This window comes from Lithobates pipiens, unplaced genomic scaffold, assembly GCF_037356315.1.
Source record: "Lithobates pipiens isolate NorthernLeopardFrog02 unplaced genomic scaffold, aLitPip1_a1.2 Scaffold_30, whole genome shotgun sequence".
NCBI classification, from domain to species: domain Eukaryota; kingdom Metazoa; phylum Chordata; class Amphibia; order Anura; family Ranidae; genus Lithobates; species Lithobates pipiens.
The window spans coordinates 103,252,464-103,274,570 of NW_027507791.1; the positions used below are offsets into that span (position 1 = coordinate 103,252,464).

The 22,107-nt window shown below is 45.9% G+C and overlaps 1 protein-coding gene across 1 annotated transcript in view; it reads left to right on the forward strand.

The window, feature by feature from the left end:
- Positions 1 to 21,579, forward strand: part of PRORP (protein only RNase P catalytic subunit) — a 137,164-nt gene extending 115,585 nt beyond the window's left edge. The window contains exons 5-7 of the mRNA XM_077464711.1: positions 7,275 to 7,423; positions 15,215 to 15,407; positions 21,339 to 21,579. Coding sequence (XP_077320837.1) covers positions 7,275 to 7,423; positions 15,215 to 15,407; positions 21,339 to 21,470 — 474 coding nt within the window. The 3' untranslated portion in view covers positions 21,471 to 21,579. The remainder of the gene's footprint in view (positions 1 to 7,274; positions 7,424 to 15,214; positions 15,408 to 21,338) is intronic.
- Positions 21,580 to 22,107: the final 528 nt, after the last annotated feature.

Consider the following 22,107-nt stretch of genomic DNA (forward strand, 5'->3'; position numbering starts at 1 on the left):
ATGGTGGCGTTGAAAGGCTTTAAAGCGGTGTTCCAGCTACGATTTTTTATTTTTTAATTCAACAGCTACAAACACTGTAGCTGCTAACTTTTAATTAGGACACTTACCTGTCCAGCAGGCCCCGTGATGTCGGCCACCCAAGGCCGATCCATCCATCGGATCAGGTGCCATCTTAACGAAGGGAAACAGGCAGTGGAGCCTGGCGGCTTCACTACCCGTTTCCTACTGCACATGTGCGAGTTGCACTGCGTTTTATGAATGGCCCCATTTTCTGGGACACACACATGTCCCAGAAGACAACAGGACAGCTCGCTGAACAGGAGGAAGCATCACGAAATAGGAAGAGGCAGATTAGGAAGAACGCCTAGCAACGGGTTTCTGGTAAGTAAAAAATGTCTCTGGACAGGAGAGAAAGGAGAAAATCGGCAGAAAATCTGATAGTGTGTATGGGACTTGAGCCTATTTTCAGCAGTAAAAAGTATTTATCACATGAGACGTAAGGCTTAATTTAGGTGGCTATAATGCATGTATCATCTGCTGAAATGATCGGTATTATAGGCTGTTGTTTGCAGTTCTCATTGGCTGTCATTGCTGAAAATAGTAGTCATTATGGCAAATTAAAGTCATTATAGCTAACTGAATTTAGTCTAATATCCACTGGTAATAAAGATAAAGGGTTTAAAGAGGAAGTAAAGCCAAACTAAAAAAATAAAAAAATAGACCCTGCAAGGCAAAGGCATAATGAGCTAGTATACATAACACACTAGCTCATCCTGAATAACTTACCTGAGATGGAAGCCCCCGAAGCGACCCTCGTTGTCCTCCTCCAACTCCCCCAGCTATCCCTGAGTGATTTCTGGGTATCGTGGCACCGGCGCTGTGACTGGCCGGAGCCACGATGATGTCACTCCCGCCACTAACGGCATGATCGCCGTTAGCAACGGCATGCTCAGTGTGCCTGTGCACCGCTGTGTACGGCGCATGCACCGTACACAGCGGTGCCTGTCTTTTGCAAATATCTCCTAAACCGTGTAAGTTTATAAGATATTTCTTGCACCTACAGCTAAGCCTTAATCTAGGCTTACCTGTAGGTAAAAGTGGTCCATACTGACTTGAGTAACCTTGAGTTGCATTTCAAACATACTTTCTTAAATGGACTCTATCGTGAAGATTTATAGCAGTGCAGCTTTGGACACTTACAGATTTATGCTAACCCTGGCTGTTTCCTGCCACCTTTTACACTTAACCAGGCCTAACTTTTAGGTGGTTTCCCACTATCGGCTAAAGGTCTGTATCTTCACCCAGACAGTAGTAGAGTGAAGCAGTCTTATAGAGGGGCTGTCCCATCTGCAGACCATTTGTACCACCACAGGCTTCGAGGCTTTGTGCTAGAAGGCAGCAATAATGTTAGGCCCCCCCCTTTTTTTTGTCTTCTCTTTATTGACCAATTCTAAGTATTTATTGGAAGATGCAGCCTGTAATTTTTACCCTTGCTTCTGCAGTATTGGTCAAAGACATGCTACAGCTGGCAGTCCTGGAAAATGTTTAGACCACCAAAATCGCTTTAAAAAAAAAAAATCCTGAAGGTCACATACAATTTACAATTGTGTTGTAAGGTATCCAGACAAGGAAAAGCTGTTGCATGCTATTTCTAAAATAATTCCAATGCATCTGTCTCACCGTAAATGAAGAAAAAATGTTTGCTCACCATTGTATTAGTCACATTGACTTGACTATGTCAGCCAATTGCTGGCAATCTCAAATTTTACATTGAAACTATGCTTAGTCCTCATAATAACGAATCTATTTGCTTGAGTCACATTTGCTCACTGCTAGACCACTTAAGGACCATGTCACGCCGATATACGTCGGCAGAATGGCACGGCAGGGCATATCAACGTACGGGTGCATCGCCTTTAAGACACAGCATTGTGGGCGTGCAGGCCCGCCGCAAGCTCCGTGAGTGTGAACACAGATCCCGCGGACTTGATGTCCACCGGGAGTTCTGCATTCGTCTCATGGAGAGGAAGAATGGGGAAATGCTGATGTAAACAAGCATTTCCCCGTCCTGCCTAGTGACAGGACAGAGATCACAGCTCCCTGTGATCAGGAGCGGTAATCAGTGTCGTGTCACACGTAGCCCATCCCCCCACAGTTAGAACACATCCCTAGGACACATTTAGCCCCTTCAGCGGCCCCTACTGCTTAACCCATTCACTGCCAGTGTAATTTTTACAGTAATCAGTGCAAAGTATAGCAATGCTCGCTGTATAAATGACAATGGTCCCAAAATGGCATCAAAACTGTCTGACACAATGTCGCAGTCATGATAAAAATCGATGATCGCCACCATTACTAGTAAAAAAAAAAATTATATTAATAAGAATGCCATAAAACTATCTCCTATTTTGTAGACACAATAACTTTTGCGCAAACCAATCAGTAAAAGCTTATTGCGTTTTTTTTTTTTTTTTACCAAAAATGTGTAGAAGAATACATATTGGCCTAAACTGAGGAAAAAAATGTTTTTTATATATTTTTTGGGGATATTTATTATAGCAAAAAGTAAAAAATAATGCTTTTTTTTATTTTTTTCAAAATTGTCGCTTTTTTTAATGTTTATAGCACCAAAAATAAAAATCGCAGATGTGATTAAATGCCACCAAAAGAAAGCTCTATTTGTGGGGAAAAAAGGACATCACACGACCGCGCAATTGCAAAAAGTGCTCTGGTCTTTGGGCAGCCAAATGGTCCGGGCTGAACTGGACACCCAAAACCTGGCACAATGGTGGCAAAGGTGTCCAGTGCATCCTCTCACCAGTATTCCAGCAGTACAAACAAATGGTTACTGCCCCCACCTATAACTGGTCTGCGCAGCAAGGAGCACATTGAAGGCTGGACGCATGTCAAACAAAATCAAAGAAAATTCCCAGCTCAAATTACCGACCAGCCTGCAACCAACCTAATTATCCTGTCTAACAGTATGCATTAAAAACCAGGGTTTAGTTTGCACACATTTGCAAATACATGCATAAGCTGCAGGGCCGCTTCACGGCACCCCAGTATTTTCTGCAGTCCTAACTCCAAAAATTTTCAGAGTCTCCATAGTAGAAGCACATGCATAATAATGGCTAGGTAGAGGGCAGTTGAACCTGGAAGGAGCCCACCCCTCCTTAAAGGTACAGGGACTCACTGGGCACATAACACAATGGCAGCAAAGGTGTCCAGTGCATCCCCCACCAGTATTCCACTGAACAATCAGCTATCATATGATCGCTCAGTTCTCGGTCTGCTTCTAAGTGCCCCTGCTCTAAACACCTATGTTTTTTTTGGACGCATAGGCTTACATGGAAGGTAGGAGCAGAAAAGGAAAATGCCAGACGTCCCTAAAAGCAGCATTTTTAGTACCCAGTGCGCACGAGGCCTTAGGTGTCTTATCGCAAATGGCGTAATGCTTGCACTATGTGAACCGCTCCTAAACGGATCCCTGTACAAGCTTTTACTTTCAAAATGCTATTTGTTTCTGATCTATTTGAGGTGCGGCAGTTTTTTTTTTTTTTTCAGTTTGCTGTAGCTCTCCCTTTGTGGTTTGTGTGGTCATATGCCTTTTCCTAAAACAACTGAAAATAACTTTATATATATTATGATTTCCTCATAGTGGTTTATGTGTAATATAAGCGTTAAAACTGATTCTGTATAATGTCACAGACATTAGTTTAATTTACTTATTGTGAGAGCCGTGCCAGATGAGCGACTTCCTTCTACAACCAAGAAGAGGACATCCTGTGGAAGTTCCCGGAGTTAACGCTGCTGTCCTCAACAAGATTAACAGTAACAGTTTAAAAGCATTTCATGTCACATCTCAGCAATGAAAGTTTAAAAATTCCCCACTGTATCTACATTCACAGTTTCAGAACGAGTGCAATACCTTGCACTTTGTTCCCACTGAGAATGTGCGGCTACTTTATAGAGTGTAGGTGTGCCTTCTACCATGAAGACTCAAGGGCCTAGACAGGTGATCTTTGCAACCTTACAGCTCTTGATTTATTTGTGGAAACCCCATGAATGTTTCCCTTTAGTCTAGTTTTACTAAACCTTCAAAAAAATCCTTTTAAAGCTTATCTGCCATCTAGCACCTAGAACTTCACCTATTTAAAAAAAAAAATGAAAAGTAAGCAGCTCCAAATACTGTATCAACCAGGAACTTAATGGTTAATTGAGTTCAGCGCTATCTTCCTGCAACCAATTCTTCTCACTGATGCAGGTCCCCCTAGTGGCCATCTTGGATTTGGGAACCAGCTGTGACTTCCTGAGGAATGGCAGCTGGCTCCTCCTCACTGTACATGTGTGAGATCGCTGAGACTGGCCCCTGGGGGGCTGCAGGCAATGAGGGGGGCGGGATGAGTGACATTATTCTCACCTAGGTGAGAACTGAGGAAGTTGGACCAGGTACCTGAAAGGTGAGGAGGGTGAGCGGTACCTTCACTTTTAAGTGAAGATCTATTGTAAGTTTGAAATAGACACCTGTTATGGCTGAAAACCCTGTTGTTGGATGGTGCTTACAGGGTCAGTGGCTCAAAGTTTATCTGATTCAGCAGAAATCAGAGGCAGCAAGGTACCATGGGATATGTAGTCCTTAGAAATTGAAAGTAATCAGCAGAAGAGAAGCTGCAAAGCATGCAGAAAATATAGGGCTGCTGCACGCTGAAGGTTTTTAACTTAATGCATAGAATGCATTAAAATAAAAATAAAAACTTCTGCCTTTAAAACCACTTCAACTCCTTATAGCCATATTTTCACTTTTTGGTCTTTCCGCCTCGCCGTTGCAATAATGTTTAAAAGATTAATCCTAATAGACACCTGTTATGGCCGAGTGAACATTTAACTTGCCCACATTCTAAACCACGCCAGTTCAGTGATTGGCACACATTTATGTACTTTTAGGCTAACCATACATGCTTCAATTTCTCTTGTTCAACCCCCTGTGTTGAACATGAAAAAAATGAATATATTCCTCTGTCCATGCTAAACTGCATGGTTGGAGGAACCTCCCCTGCTGGCTACTGTACATTGACAGAGAGCACCAGTGGCTGTCAGAATACCTGTTGACTGTATCTAATGAGCCCTGATGCTGGATGGTGCTGACAGGGTCAGAGGCTCAAATTTTATCTGATTCAGCAGAAATCAGATGGCATACTTGGCACAGTGATCACTACTTGCAGGCAGCAAGGTACCACGGGATATGTAGTCCCTAGAAATTGAAAGTAATCAGCAGAGGAGAAGCTGCAAAGCATGCAGGGAATACAGGAAGTTGTGGAAAGAGATGGCCGGCAGACAGTCAGCACTCACACCATGGAAGGGTTATTCAAGTAAGCTTATATTGGATTCTCAAAAATAACTATTGTTTGTATTGTTATTACAATGCAAATGTTATAAAAATAAATGTGTATACTGGCACCATAGATTTCTTTTAAAAGATAAGTATGTTCTTGTAAAAATAAAAAATAAAATGTATACGCACTTAGATGTCCCCTGCCGGCTCTAAGACTGAGAATTGAGTGACCAAACACCACTGATCACTTGGTTCTCAGCCTTCAGTGAGCAGAGAGCTGTCAGTCACCGACTTGCTGCTCTGCCCCTCCAGCACTCACTGGATTGCTGGGCTGTGGAGGGGGCGGCAAGCAGCTGGCTCAGGCTCTCGCTGAGAGGCTAAGCAAGCTGCCGGTCCAAGCATCTGGGTGGATCCCAGCTGTAAAGTCAGTGGCTCGGCTGAGTGACATCTGACAACAGCAGATTTTAGCCCACTCAGCTCAAAACGTGTCACAGGAATATAGAATGGACTGCACTCCTGTGATTCCCAGGAGAAGTACAGCCAAAACAGTTTTGGCTATACTTCTCTTTTAAGTCATTTATTGGAGAGTTTAAATTCATTTTTTATATGATGTAACGCATATTTAAAGAAGTATACCTGCAGCGAAAAAAGCAAAAAGCCCTGCAAGAGAAAGGCATAATTAGCTAGTATGCCTAGCATACTAGCTAATTATGTATCACTTACCTCAGATCGAAAGCCCCCGCATCGGTCCACGTCTCTCCCTCCGACCGCCGACATGTTGTTCCAGTGTGACTTCCAGTTATCGCAGCTCCGACGCTGTGATTAGCCGGAGCCGCAATGACGTCGCTCCGCGTATGCGTGCGGGAACGACACAGCACTGAAGCAACGGCATATAGCGCCATTGCTTCAGTTGTCTTAAGTGCGCATGTGCCGCATTAAGTCGGCACATGCAAATACAGGGATATCTCCTAAACCGTGCAGGTTTAGGAGATCTCCTTGTTAGCTACAGGTAAGTCTTAATATAGGCTTACCTGTAACATAAAGTTGTGAACAAGGGTTTACAACCACTTTAAATCCCAAAACAAAATGTAATGTATTGCAGCTTACCAGTCCTTAGCTGTGGTGGTTGCATTAGCTTTCTTTTTTTCACCTGGTAATCCTGTAAATAACATACTTCTTGTCCCTGGTTGGCCACACTTTTTATGTGGCGGTAGCCACAATTACCACCTGAGTCAGGCTTGAAATATGTCTGCCTTTGTTCAGCTCTATTACATGGTGGATGATTGGATTAGTGGTTTACACATATACCCTGTTTCCCCTAAAATAAGACCTAGCGGGATTGTCGGTGTTGGCTGCAATATAAGCCCTACCACCCAAATAAGCCCTACTCTGTTTCCTCAAAAATAAGCCCTACCCTGAAAAGAAGACCTACAAGGACTTTAACTAGGGCTTATTTGGGGGGTAGGGCTTTTATTGCAGCTATCACCGACAATCACACTAGGTCTTATTTTAGGGGAAACAGGGTAAGATAAAAATTGTTTTGTGTTTCCAGTTTATTTCACAGGAGGTGACGGGGCACTGTATATCTGGCAGTATCAACAGATATTTTCTGTACTTGCTGAAACTGGTCTAAGCCTAATAAAAAAAAAAAAACTAAAGCAGCAATGGACTAGAAAGCTGCAATGGATTGTATTTTTGTTTTGGGGTTGGATACGCATTATGTTTTTATGCACTTGCTCTTATATATCTTTTGTTGTATTAAATAGAGAGATTTATAGATTAACCACCAGAGGATGGGCTGTATTTAACTAGGACATCACAAATATGCCCACCAGCTCACCCAGTCGCACCTAAAGAGAAAATGTATTGCTCAGATATATCACATTCTCGCTACTATTTTGTACCGTGTATTCTTATTTTCTTTTTTTTTGTCTTGTTTCAGCTATTGTATGTGGTCTCAAGTCTGGCAAAAAGGGTGAAACGTATTCTGGTGCTGGGGAGGAAACACATGTTGGTTCATTCTAAGAAGTGGAAAAAGCAGGACATTGAGCGTTTGCAAAGATATGCTGACTGCTTTTTCCTTGACAATATGTGAGTATCATTACGGTCATTATAACTTTTTAGACTTAGGCCTCATGCACACTGGACGTTTTTACAGTTGCTGTTTTTGGCTTCCGATGTTTTTTTCTACAATCCATAAACTCCCCATCATGTTATCTTATGTGTCCATGCACACATAGGCTGTTAGCAACTGTTTTCAGCTGTAAAAAACCCCCCACAACTAGTGGGTTCTGAGAGGCAGTTTTCAGCTGTAAACACTCTAACGTCAAAAAATGCTGATAAATTTTTTTGATCCATTGGGGAAAAAAAATATATATATTTTTTTAAACGCTGAAAAACTCACTGCAAAGCTACTGGTGTTTTTATAACGTTAGTATAACGTCCAGTGTGCATGAGGTCTTAAAGCAAAACATAAAGTGATATTAAAGTCTTGTTTTTTTGTTTAAAAATAACAAACATGTTATACTTACCTGCTCTGTGCAGTGGTTTTGCACAGAGCAGCCCAGATCCTCCTCTTCTTGGGTCCCTCTCCGGCACCCCTGGTCCCTCCCCCCTGCCAAGTTCCCCCACAGCAAGAAGCTTGCTATGGGGGCACCTGAGCTGAGCTGCAGCTTCCTGGGTCCATTCAGACACAAAGCCATGGCTCATCCCCTGTCCCCTCTATCCCCTCATTGGCTCACTGACTTTCATTGATGGCAGCGGGAGCCAATGGTGCACGATCACGAGTCAATCAGGAGGCAGAGTCCCTTGACAGGTGAGGCTTTCGTGCAACATCGCTGGATTGAGATGGGGCTCAGGTAAGTATTTGGGGGGCTGGGGGGCGTGGCCTGCAGCGGCATGGAGTAGGACGCTCTTTCTGTGAGCTCCGGCTGCCCTTTATCCGTTCTTTCATCCTTGCGGACCCCATCGGTTCCTTCACCCGGTGAACAGCAATATCTCCATCGGGAGCACCGTGTGCCCGAATGTCGCCCCCGAAGAAGTCCCAGGGAGCCCTCGCGAAGCTGGGAAGGTTCTGTGCAGATGCCCCGGACCTCGTGGAGGAAGATGGCGTCGCTCCGGGCCCGGCTGCTGACAATCCTCCTTCGGGCGACACGGCACGTATCCTTGAGGCTGTAACCCTCTGCCGCACTTCTCTCACCTCCAGGATTGAGGAGGTGAAGGTCGACATCTCCCTCATTCGCCAGGATCTGCATAAGCTGCGCGAGAGGGTCGGGGAGACGGAGCGCAGGCTGGGCCAGGTGGAGGATGACATCCCCCCCTCCAAATATCCGCCGAAAGAATGCAGCACCAGCTCTCCGCTGTCCTAGCTAAGCAGGACGAGCTCGAGAACAGGATGAGACGCTCCAACCTTCGCTTTGTGGGGCTGCCTGAGAAGGCGGAAGGCAATGACCCCCCAGCATTCCTAGAGCGTCTATTGATTGCCAATTTTGGTCGTGAGGCCTTCTCAATTACCTTTGCGGTCGAGCGTGCCCACCGCCTGGCCTCTAGACCCCCGCCTCCTGGTGCTCCACCACGCACTTTCATCGCGAAGATGCTTAATTACCGCGACCGGGACGCAGTTCTACGCCTCACCAGGGAAAAAGGTAACATCCCCTATGAAGATAAGCGTATCGCGGTGTTCCCGGACTTTTCCGCGGAGATCCAGAAGAAGAGGGCTCAATTCACGGAAGTCGAGCGCCAGCTCCGCACCCGCCACCTGGTATACGCTATGATGTTCCCTGCACGGCTCCGAGTAGTGCGTGATGGCAAAGCTCACTTTTTTGAGGATCCCTCGGCTGCTCTTTCCTGGCTGGAACAACGCCCGGATGATGCCCCTGCTTGACTGATGGCCTCTGCGTGACTTTGCCCTGTCTGCGATGTCTACTTATGATGGCCGGCTTTACCCCATGCAGTGAGTAACTTTGCACTTCTGCCACCTTCCCTTGTTTTGCTGGCCCCCTCCCTTTCCTTAATCCCTGGTTGCCTCGTTCATGCTCCTGTGTGCCTCTGATCAACATCTGCATGCCCACGCTTTAGTCGCATGTTCTCCCCTTTTTGTTTTGCTACACATGGGTCCCACCGTTCCCTAGACACTTTGGCAGCCGGGAAAATGGACACCGGTTTTGACTGAGACTTTTCCATGCCGTGTCCCCCTACCCGGCTGCACAGCACAGTTGACTCTTGTTCGCCCCTTCCCCCGGCTGGGAATGTGTCTGGCCACTCTCGCCCTGCGGATCTGGATTTTCCTCCTGCGGACCGAGATGGCCGGGCACGGCCCCTCCTGTCACTTCAAAGTGTGTTTCCCTGGCCGGCCTCAGTTCCCCTGTGGTTAGTGGGCTACTGTGTGTTCTGCCTGCCTTGCCGGTCCAGTGTAGGCACTGTTCTGCTCTATTTTACCAGTTTTAGTTTCTGTTTAATGTTTATGCACCATGCTTTTTTTATGTTTGTATTTTCTAATCCATGTCTGCCAATTGTCCCGCTGCTCGCCCCCGTGCCTCCAATACTGCGGAGGTTGTCCCTGACCTTGGTATATACTGAGCGGGCAGCCCCTGCGCAGGGTGGTGGTGGCGTGTCTGCCCTGTCTGCTTTCCCTCGCAGGGGCTCCCTGATGGGGGTCGCTGGGTCTGTATGGCCACCATCTGTCTCCTTATTCCTGCATTGCACCCTCCAGTTGTTATGGCGACCCTTAAGGTAGTCACGTGGAACGTGCGTGGCCTGCGGGAAAAGTCAAAGAGGGTTGCGGTGCTCTCCCACCTCAAACAGATGCGGGCTGACATCATGGTACTTACTGAGACACATATCACGGGTCAGTTACAGCTATCCCTTAAAAAACCTTGGGTGGGGTGGATGTACCATGCCCCCTTTACTAATAATTCCAGCGGAGTAGCTGTCCTTGTAGCCAAGTCCGTTCAGTTCTGCCTTCACGATTTACACTCTGACAGGCGGGGTCGCTATTTATTTCTGCACATCACGGCAGGGGTCTTGAATTTTTGCTATTAGCTTTTTACATTCCCCCACCCTTCCAGTTTGAGGTCCTCCAGCATGGTGTTAATTTTATGTTGCGGCATCCCACGTTGCCGTCGCTATGGCTGGGCGACTTTAACTCCGTAGTGTCCCCTGCCTTGGACAGACTCACCCGTTCCCAAGCCCCCTCCTCTCCCCCGGATCGGACCAGGTTCGGCAATTTTTTAGCCGAGTTTGCTCTGACGGACGTTTGGAGGTATAAACACCCCTCCCGCAGGGAGTATTCCTGTTTTACGCCAGCGCATGATGCAATGTCCAGGATAGACCTGATCCTGTTTTCCCCTACCCTGCTTCCGTGTCTTTTGGATGCGGGGATTGGGACTAGGGTCTTGTCTGATCATTCGCCGTGCTGGGCTCGGCTTCGCCTGCCCTCCGCACCGGCTTCCCGCTTGTGGAGGCTGAACCCGTTCTGGCTGACGGCTCTCCCCGATTTGGAGGCTGTCCAGAGGGAATGGGTTCATTATTTTCAGACAAATGCGGACTCTGCACCATTCGGGCTGGTTTGGGAGGCTTTTAAATTGCATGCCCGTATGTTTATGTCCATGCGCATTAACCAGTTTAAGAAATCCTCGGGGCTCGCTATCCAGCAATCTGAAAAGCTGCTGGTGGAGCTGGAAGGCGCATTTTTGGCGCATCCCACCCCCTCCAACTCCTCTAAACTACGGCAGCAGTCTAGGCTCACTGACCAACTACACCTGGATAGAGCGGGGAGAAAGGTTTTTTTTCACCAAACAAAAAGTCTATGAATATGGGGAGAGGGCAGGGGGTCTGCTGGCTTACTTGGCTCGCCTGGATCACGGTCCCCCGGTTGTGGTCCAGCTCATGTCTGCGGCGGGAATCACGCTGTCAGATCCACAGGAGGTAGCTCAGGAGTTTCGGCGCTTTTTTGCTGACCTGTACACTTCTGAGGCTTCTGGCTCCTTGGACGACTTGCGTGCCCTGCTGCAGACGGTGGATTTCCCTGTCCTCACTGACTCGCAGGTGGAGCTTTTGGAGGCTCCCATTACCGAGGACTGCATAGCGGAGGCTATAGCATGCCTGCCACCTTCTAAGGCCTCAGGGTCAGACGGCCTCCCTCGGGAGTTTTATAATCAGTTTCAGGAGACCCTACTCCCTAAGCTCCGCCAGCTGTACGCTCACGTTTTTGACACCGGTGTACTCCCCCGCTCCATGAATGAAGCGCTGCTTGTCCTCATCCCTAAGCCTGGCAAGGACCCTTTCTACCCTGACTCCTACCGCCCCATCTCGCTCCTGCAGCTGGACGTGAAGATTTTGGCCAAAATCCTCGCCCTCAGACTTAATAAGGTGATACTCCATCTCATACACACTGATCAGACCGGCTTTATGCCCCGCAAAAACACGGCCTTCAACTTACGCAGACTGTTTATGAATCTACAGGCTTCCCATGACAACGTGGGTACTAGGGTGGTTGTTAGTCTGGATGCCGCAAAGGCGTTCGACTCGGTGGAGTGGGGGTACCTGTGGGAGTGCTTACACAGCTATGGCTTTGGCCCTAAATTTGTGCGCTGGATACAGCTTCTCTATCAGGCCCCCACTGCCCGAGTTCTCGTCAATGGTCAGATCTCTAGTCCCTTCCCTTTGACAAGGGGCACCCGCCAGGGATGCCCCATCTCGCCCATGCTGTACGCGCTGGCGGTGGAGCCCTTGGCTCTGGCCATCAGGGCACACCCGGATATCCACGGTCTCCGCAAGGGCCAGCTGTCGGAGGTACTTAGCCTCTATGCGGATGACATGATGCTATATCTGGAGGATGCCGGCCCCTCCTTGGCGGCGGTTTTGGAGTTGGTTGGTCGTTTTGGGGTTTTTTCGGGCCTCCGCATTAATTGGTCTAAATCACAAATTCTCCCTATCGACCTCGCCGCCCCCACGTGTACGCAGGCCTCATTGCCTCTCGAGCGCACGGACCGCATTAAGTACCTCGGCATTCACTGCTCTCGTTCCCTTACAGACTACATTAATCTTAACCTCGAGCCCCTTTTTCACCTGCTGAAGCGGAAGACCCAGGTTTGGTCCAGGCTCCCCCTCGGGGTCATGGGCCGCTTGGGTCTTTTCAAAATGATTCTCCTCCCCAAACTCCTCTACGTTTTTTGGCATGCCCCAATCCGTATACCGTCGCGGCTGTTCCGAGATATGGAATCGATCCTTAACTCCTTTGTCTGGGGCTCTTCCAGGCACAAGCTGGCCTGGCAGACCCTCAAGTGTCCGGTCCGTCTTGTCGGCGCTGCGCTTCCCGACTTAGAGACATACTACCTGGCCTCCCAGCTCTCTTTTTTACTACCTGAACACGCATGACAAACTGAGATACTCCCTCCTGGTGTGCACCTCGGTGGCGGATATCATTGCGCACCCCTTCCAAATACTTTTTTGCAAACATAGAGCTAGCCCTGTTACGAACTGTAAGCGTACCATGATTGCGCACCACTGCCGATTGTGGAGTGTGGCGCGGTCTAGGTCTGGGGCACCCCCTCTGCATGCACATACGCCTCTCTGGGATAACTTTGATATCCCGGAGCTGCTGGGGATTCCGGATTATAAGCTGTGGATATGTAAGGGGGTTATCTATGTATCTCACTTCTACACACCTCAGGGTATTAAGACCTTCCAGGCACTTAAAGATGAGTTTGGCCTCCCGAATCAGGTGTTTTTCCGCTACCTGCAGGTCCGCCACGCCTTGCAGGCTCAATTCGGGAATTCGCCTCCGCTCCTGGTGTGTACCCCCCTGGCGGGCCTGGTTTTTGGCAATGACTCTTATAAGCTTACTTCCATTATTTATGCACTCCTCCTCACTCCTCGGGCTACGACCCACGCATATAGTCTCAAACCTAAATGGGAGGTTGATGTTGGCCCGATGGAGGATGAGCAGTGGGGAGAGATACTATCGGTATCGACGGAGGTGTCCCCTAAAATGTCGGATAGGTTGACGCACTTATACGTGCTTCACCGAGCCTATATCACCCCTGGGCGGTTATCTAAGTACAGACAAGGATTTGACCCTGTATGTCCCCGTTGTGGCGACCCGGCCAGTACATTCTATCATCTCATTTGGACTTGCCCCCCCATCCAGAGGTATTGGGCTCAAATAATCCAGTTCCTACATGACCATATGGGGTCCCCCCTCACGCTCTGCCCACGACAATGTATACTCGGTCTCCTTCCCCTACAAGATGAAAGTAAATATCTTAGAATATTCTTACAGGAGACCCTCTTTGCTGCTAGGATGCAGATAGCCAGATTGTGGCTTAGACCTGATCCCTCAACGCTCCAGCAGTGGAAAAGAGCTGTTAACCAAACTCTACCCTATAAAAGACTCATTTATGCCAACCGAGGTTGCCCTATGAAATTTCATAAGATTTGGGATGAATGGATGAATAGTCCTCATTGCTGTACGGGATAAATGTTGTGCGCGGTTGGTGGCAGTATTCCCCTTTAATAAATTTGCCTAGAGACTCTGTTATATGTATATGTGTATTACCTGTGGTCATGCTACTGTGTACACTGTATTTTCTAGTCAATCCTGCTGGACATGGACTGTGTCTTTCTTCATGGTGCTTGGCGCTTGTTGCGCCTTCCCCCCTTTTTGTTTGAGTATTGCTATGTAGTCTTCTTTTTTATGTATGCTCAATAAACTTTACTCTGGTTAAAAAAAAAAGTATTTGGGGGGCTGAGGGGGGCTGCTGCACACTGAAGGTTTTTATCTTAATGCATAGAATGCGTTAAGATTAGAAAAAAAAACCTTCTGCCTTTAGAACCGCTTCAACTCCTTATAGCCATACTTTTTGGTCTTCCCACCTCACTGTTACAATAATATTTAAAAGATTAATCGTAATTTGTACCACCTTGTGTATTTTTTTGCTGCATGGAAGCACTTCCTAATTATTATTTTTTTTGCCTAGGCCAGACCCTGCTGGCTCCCGGGATTGCTATATCACAGCTATCCCAAGAAGCAGTGTGTTGTCTGTGTGTGCATGTGGGTTTTCTACGCATGCGCACAAATGCTATTGCCACCAGCAACTAGCGTGCCCAACTTTAGCAACTGGGGACATTTGTAGGCATGTGCAGTTGCTCTGCTGGTCTTTGCCAGGTTCCAAATGCCTGGCAAAAACTGGTGGTGCAGCTGTGCATGGGCTGGACTTGGGAAGATGGTGCCGTATGAGGGAATTGAAGTGTCGGTGAGGTTCTGCTTCAAGAACTGATCTGGCACTGTCTGTATTAGCGTATGTATATACACTGACACAGCATTGTGTATATATGTGCAATTGTATTCATATGCACCGTCCTCACAGTGTCTTTATAACCTAATGAAAGTGGTTACATTGACCCAGCAGTGTCTGTATGAGCTACCATTTTGGCTGTATGCACTGACCCCTTAGCGTCTTTATGAGCTATCGAATGTGTATACATTGACCAACAGTGTCTGGATGAGCTACCATTTCTGTGTAGTTCAGCAGTGTCTCTTATAAGCTATTGTACATTTTTATGCATCTAAGGATGAGCTCAGGCATGTTCGCAACCTGCATGTGTAGAGCCCGCCAGGAAGTCAGCACTGCACAGCGCTAATCACAGGCAGAGAGACATTTCTCACTCTCTGCAGCTGCCGATCGGGTAAATGTCTCACTGCCTGTGATTAGCGCTGTGCAGTGCCGACTTCCTGGTGGGCTCTGCATGTGCGGGTTGCAAACCTGCCTAAGCTCATCCTTGCTGACCAGCAGTGCATAAGCTACTATTTAGGCTATGAACTGACCTGCAGTGTCTGTATGTGTCACCTTATGTGTATATCTCTCTCACCTGTTTCCACAGATCATTAGATGACCCTTTCCTCCTTTATGCATGTATAAACTCTGGCAGCCATTGTTGTTTTATGACCCGAGACCTCCTAAGGGATCACAAGGCTTGTCTGCCTGATACTGAAACACAACGACTTTTTTTCAAATGGCAGCGTGCACATCAGCTAGTAATAGACTCCTACAGTCCTGGAAGTCCTCGCCTGCAGGTAAAAATTACAAATTGAAGAAAGCTTTCTTCCCTCAGCTTCAAGCAGATGACATTAAAAAACAAACTGCAAAACGTAATCTGGTTAAAGCCAACCTGAACTCAAAGAGCGATGATGTGCTATGTTATAGAGAACTTCAAGAAATATTAACTGTTCCAAAGCAGTACCCTGGAGAATGTACCGTTGTTCTTAATTGCCTGGTGAAAAAAAGCAGCGCACTTCCGGAAATGTGAGGGTGCCAAGGCACTCCTGTTCCTACAGTCTCATAGCTATAGATCTGAAATGTGAGATCTAAGTCAATGCTGCCACTGGCTGCTAGTCTCAGGAGAATATAGGTGTTTCTGCATTACAGACATTTGCTAAACACATAGGGCCCTACACACGAGTACCTCTTGGTACAGCGTTTAACTCCATCCAGCTGCATCCTGCCATAGATTTTGACAAGCTGCAGGCAGTGGGGCTGGATGCTGCACCTGCATTAAAATGCTGGTAGGAACGCATGACAGCTAGGCGGCTTGTCTGCAAAGGTCTAAGAAGAACACCTTTTGGCATAAAGTATGTAGGCAGAGAGAACTTTTCCAGTTGTGCAGATCATTGAGTACTAATAAAGAAAAAATGATTGGCTTAGGTACTTTTTTTTTGGGTGGAATCCCCTCCCATCGGGACATTGTATTCTGACAGCAGGGCCTGGTGCTGTCAGAATACACTGATCAGTGGCGGCAGCCAATTGACTTCAGCCACTGGTCAACAAAAGTATTCCAACTTTTCAATTTGACAGAAGTCAATCTAACAATCGACTTCTGATTAAAGTCCTGTACACACGGGAATGTCGGGAGACATCAGCTGCTAGTTCAATAAAAACTGTCTGACATTTGGCCCGTGTGTATATTGGTCTGTCCGACAGAAGCCAACCGAGCATGCTGGAAAATCAGCAGCTGTCCGACTCTCGATGAGCGCTCTCAGCCAATGGCAGAGAGTGCTGATTGGAGTTTTCTGGCAGGGGGCCATCCCCCTGTCAGAACACAACAGCTCAGCAGGGGAGATCGTTGTACTAACATCGAAAGGTTAGTACAGTGGCTCGACTGGAGCTGTCAGTTTTTTGGTTGAACAACAAAAAACTTGTAGTGTGTACCAGGCATAGCAGGGATGGCCACACGCCAATTGTAATTGGTCCAGTCCATGCTGAACCACCAGATTTTAATGGCCAGCTTTAGTGTACCCAAAGTGAAGTTTTAATTATAGGATGAACTTTTTCTCCATAGTTTCCCAGAGAATCACATATCTTATAATCATATATTGAGGCGTCATAAACTAGTGTTTTACTTTCTTTATTTGAGTCAGCTCCAGCTTTTTAAATGTCTTGAATACTTCAACAGTGTGATCTCTCTCTGCCGTGATTCCCAACTCTGTTCCTCTCCACATTGGAAGTTTTCGATGCTCCCACTCACCTTTTTTATGTTCGAGCTGTCCAGTTCTCCTTAAAGTGGAGGGCCACCCTAAAAAAACAAAAACAAAACAGCATTAATATTCTTAAAAAAAATTACAAAAAAAATGTGAAAAATTATTATTTTTTTTTTAACTTACCAGAAACCCCTGTTGCCAGGCATTCTTCCTAATCTGTCTCTTCCTACTCCGCTTTGATCTTCAGTCTTCTTTTCTCTTCGCATTGTCTTCTGGGAAATGGGATGCGCTGTGTTCTGGGAAATGTGTATGTCCCAGAACACAGATCGCCCCATTCACAAAGCGCCGTGCAACTCGCGCATGCGCAGTAGGAAACGGGCAGTGAAGCCCCAGGGCTCCACTGCCTGTTTCCCTTAGTGAGTATGGCAGCGTCGGGAAACAATACGAGGGACGTATCAGCCTCGAGGGCGCCCTGGACAGGTAAGTGTCCTTATTAAAAGTCAACAGCTACAGTGTTTGAAAAAAATGAAATTCGACTAAATTTTAAAATCCAAAAGGAATAGTGGGACCCCCGCCCCCCCCAAGTATTGCCACAATAAGTGTGCAGACCCAGAAAGTTAAAGTAGCAAGAAAGCCAAACAAACATTTCATTCTTCCCTTTTCTTGCCATAGCCCTGCATGTCTTTTATCACAAATTGCATTGTAAATATCTTTTTTAGCTTTTTATTGTTTCTAAGAGGTCATGTGACAGCAAAGCTCAGACTCCTCATTGTAATGTGGAGGGCCAACAATCGGAAGAATTCAGTATTTCAGTAATTCAGTGGTGCAGTGATGTCACCCACTGGCATCTACTGCACTAGCCATTCTTGGCAGGGGGAAAGAGTCTCCTCCAACCAGCCGCACCAGAAAGAGCAGGAAAAAAAGCATTACCCACAATGGTCAGCTTTTTATCAAACTCCCGTGACTTTGAATCCAACATCCCTGTGCGACTTAATCACGACTTCCATACAACTTCTTTAGCAGAAATCAATGCAAGTCGTATTGAAGTCGTACCAAAAGTAGTGCATGAACCTTTTTCTAAGTTGGAGCGACTTGAGTTGCACCAATTAGAATGGTTCCATTGCAGTTAATGGGGCGCAACTTGCGATTTTGAACTCTCAAGTCACATGGAAAGTCGTGGCAGTGGGGAGGGTTATGGCAGGTGACAAGAAAGTTGCAAACAACCATTGGAAGTTCTAGTGCTATTTGTACTACTAAAAAAAGATATTGCAAACACCAAAGCAAAATGTAATAATGCATTAAAGTGTTTGTTCACCAATGCCAGAAGAGTGCCAAGCAAAATTGGTGAGTTGGAAGCTTTGGTGCACGAGGAGAGCTATGATTTAATTGGTATTACTAAATCTTGGCTTCATTTTTCACATGACTGGGCTATTAATATTCCTGGCTATGCACTCTTTTGGAGATACAGGGTAAAAAAGAAAGGTGGCTGTGCCTGTCTCTCTATGTGAGAAGTGATCTCAAACAAGTGTGAAAGAGGACCTGGTTGATGGAGTGTGTGATGTGGCTGAAGCATTATGGGTGGAACTGCATAAAGATGAGCGTAGTTCAAAATTAATCATTGGAGTTTGTTATAGGCCATCCATTGTTAATGAGGAGGTGAAGACTCGGCTCCTTGGGGATTTTACCTACCCGGAAATAGACTGGAGTAATGACACTTCTAAGTTAAAGGGCAAAAATTTATAAACCTATTGCAGTTTTATGGTACAATTTATAGAGGCCCCGACTAGGAATGATGCTCTGCTGGTCCTAGTAATCTCAAACTATGCAGAGCTTATTACATGATTTAATTTAATGTTAGCTGTAAGCAACAAACACAAATACAGGAAAGGTAAAAGCACTTAACTTTAAGAGAGCACATTTTCCAAGGATGAGGGCTGCTCTCCAAGACTTATGCTCCGTACACACGTCGGATTTTCCGATGGAAAATGTTCGATGGGAGCTTTTTGTCAGAAATTCTGACCATGTGTAGGCTCCATCAGATATTTTCCATCGGAATTTCTGACACACAAAATTGTCCGCCGAACTCTGGTCCGCCGGACCAAGTCAGCCGCATAGTCTGATCGTGTGTACGCGGCATTAGTTTAACTTTTACAATCGGGAAGATACTATAGAGTTTAATGAAAGACCACATAGATGAGTTCTTGCTGGAAAAAAATATTTTACGCAACAGACAGCATGGATTCATGAAAGACAGAAGTCAAACAAATCTGTTTGCCCACCCGCTCACACGCTGTCATTGGTGGCAGATTCCTTCCTTCCCCCTTCTGCCTGCCCAGTGCCTTCAGTGGCAGAGGCTTTGCTTGGCCTGCAGCCCAAACCTTGCTGCATAGATGGCAGAGGCTTCCCACTCCCTGCAGCCGCATGTAAGCAGAGGGCATGCTACGGGGGCGGGCAATGCCTTTGTCGGCTTTTGACAGGTTCCCAGTACTCGCTTTCCTGCACAACTCTTCAAGTTGCAGGTCGGCAAGGCAGAGACAAGCATGCAATCTACCAGTCACCTACTTGCGCTCGACTGGTAGATCGCGATTGAAGGGTTGCCATCCCCGAGTCTAAGGTTATCAGTGGTGTACCCCAAGATTCGGTGTTGGGACCCTTACTTTGTAATAGCTTTATAAATTATATAGGTTCTGGGATTAAAAGTACCATTTCAGTGTTTGCAGATGACACCAAGCTATGCAGTGGATTAACGTCCTTACAACTTACAATCCGACCTCAATGCACTGTTTAATTAGGCAACTATGTGGCAGATGAGGTTTAATGTTGATAAATGTAAAGTTATGCACTTGGGGGCTAAGAATATGCATACATCATACATACTAGGGGGAGTATAACTGGGGGAATCCATAGTGGAGAAGGATCTGGGGGTTTTGGTAGATCATAAGCTTAATAATAGCATGCAATGCCAAGCTGCGGTTTCCAAAGGGAGCAAAGCCCTTTCTTGCATTAAGAGAGGTATGGACTCCAGAGAGAGAGAGAGAGATATCATTTTGTCCCTTTTATAAAACGTTAGTAAGACCTCATCTGGAATATGCAGTTCAGTTTTGGGCACCAGTTCTCAAAAACAATTTTGGGGAACTGGAGAAAGTGCAGAGAAAAGCAACCAAACTGATAAGAGGCATGGAGGAGCACTATAGATATAGAGGAACTGAATTAATTCTCTTTTGAGAAGAGGAGATTAAGGGGGGATATGATCACCATGTACAAATACATAATGGGTCCATATAGTGAACTTAGTGTTGAGTTATTCACTTTAAGGTCATCACAGAGGACACGGGGACACTCTTTGGAGATGAAATCTCTTTTCCTCTAGATCTAAATACGGAAAGATTTCTTCACAGTAATGCCACGTACACACGACTGGACTTTCCAACAGACTAGGTCCAATGGTCTTCCCGATGGATTTTCGGCGGAGTTCCAACGGCCTTTCCAAACAAAGGGATTTGGACACACACAATCACACCAAAGTCCGATGTATTCGAACGTGATGATGTATGACCAGACTAGAATAAGGAAGTTCATAGCCAGTAGCCAATAGCTGCCCTAGCGTCGGTTTTCGTCCGCTGGACTAGCATACAGACAAACGTTTTTTTATGACCGGACTCGAGTCCGTCGGAAGAATCTGAAACATGTTCTAAATCTAAAGTCCGTCTGATTTTTCAACAGCAAAGTCGAACGGATTTGTTCCGTTGGACCTTTGCTGACGAAAAGTCCGGCCATGTGTACACGGCATTAGAGCTGTGAAAATGTGAAATAGACTCCCTCCAGAGGTGGTTCTGGGCAGCTCAGTAGATTGCTTTGAGAAAGGCCTGAATTCTTTCCGAAATGTACATAGCATAACTGGATACTAACATTTATAGGTAAAGTTGATCTAGGGAATATCCGATTGCCTTTCGAGTGATCAGAAAGAAAAAAATTTCCCTACTGTAGCGAATTGGATCATGCTTTGCTGTTTTTTTTGTTTTGTTTTTTGCCTTCCTCTGGATCAACTGTGAGTATAAGATTGTGTATATGGGACTGTATGATTTATTTATTTTTTTAACTAGATGGACTTGTGTCTTTTTTCTGCAGTATATAAAAATTTTGTTTTGGGGTTTAGAAACACTTTAAACACAGTTATCTGTCCCCAAGAGATGCTAGAGACTGACAGGAGATTTCATTCTTTAGTACAGGGGTAGGCAACAACAATCTCCATTCCAGCTCCATTCTCCATCCCAGCTGTAGTGAAATTACAAATCCCATCATGCATCTACCTCATGGAGTCATTACTGTGGATATCAGTCTTGCAGTGCCTCTTGAGATTTCTACTTTCACAACAGCTGGAGTGCCGAAGGTTGCCAACCCCTACTCTACTATCTACTAAAAACTGATAAATCTGAAAGTTTTGGAGGATTGGCCCTATAAAATATTGGCTTGTGAATGGAGGCTTTCGCATAAAGAAAATATCTATTAACTTTTTTTTTTCCTGTACAGCCTGTTCTTAGCTATGATACAATACTTCAAAGTACAGACACCTCTTACCATATTCCATATGACAGAACAGATGTGGCGAGAACTAGCTTTGAAGTACCAAAGACCTGGCTATGCCTGAAGAAAGAGGAGTAGGATAACCTGTTATATACCTATGGAATTATTTCACTCATTCAGTTCAAACTTTACCAGCAGCTTCTTATATTTTGTATTGCTCTTCATTGGGAATAAAGTGAAAACATTTTTTTGTTGTACAGTTTTTATGTGTGCATACACCAGATGTAAGTGAATCTTTTCATATAGTGTGACTTTTGTGCTGTAGGCCACCAAAAAGGACTTGGTCCACATCCACTACCTGTTTTTTGTTTTTTTTAAAGGTACGTTTTTTTTATTGAGTTTCAAAAAAGTATCATACAGGACAGAACAGTACAGCGTTGCACACAATAGGATCCAATGAAGCAGTGAGATACATCGGAAAAAGACCATGATATTATATTCAAGTGCAGTATATACAGAAAGTACAAACATTTATGCCGAGTACACACGACCGGACTTGTTGACAGCAAAGGTCTGACGGAACGAGTCTGTCTGACAATTAGATCGTGTGTGGGCTCCATAGGACCTCCGGCAGACTTTAGAAATAGAACATGTTTTAAATTTTTCCACCGGAACTCTGCCGGCCCGAGAAATCCGTTTGTGTGCCTCATAATATATCACATACCCCAGTAGTCCAGTGACAATATGATCTAGATCAGTGGTCATCAACCCTGTC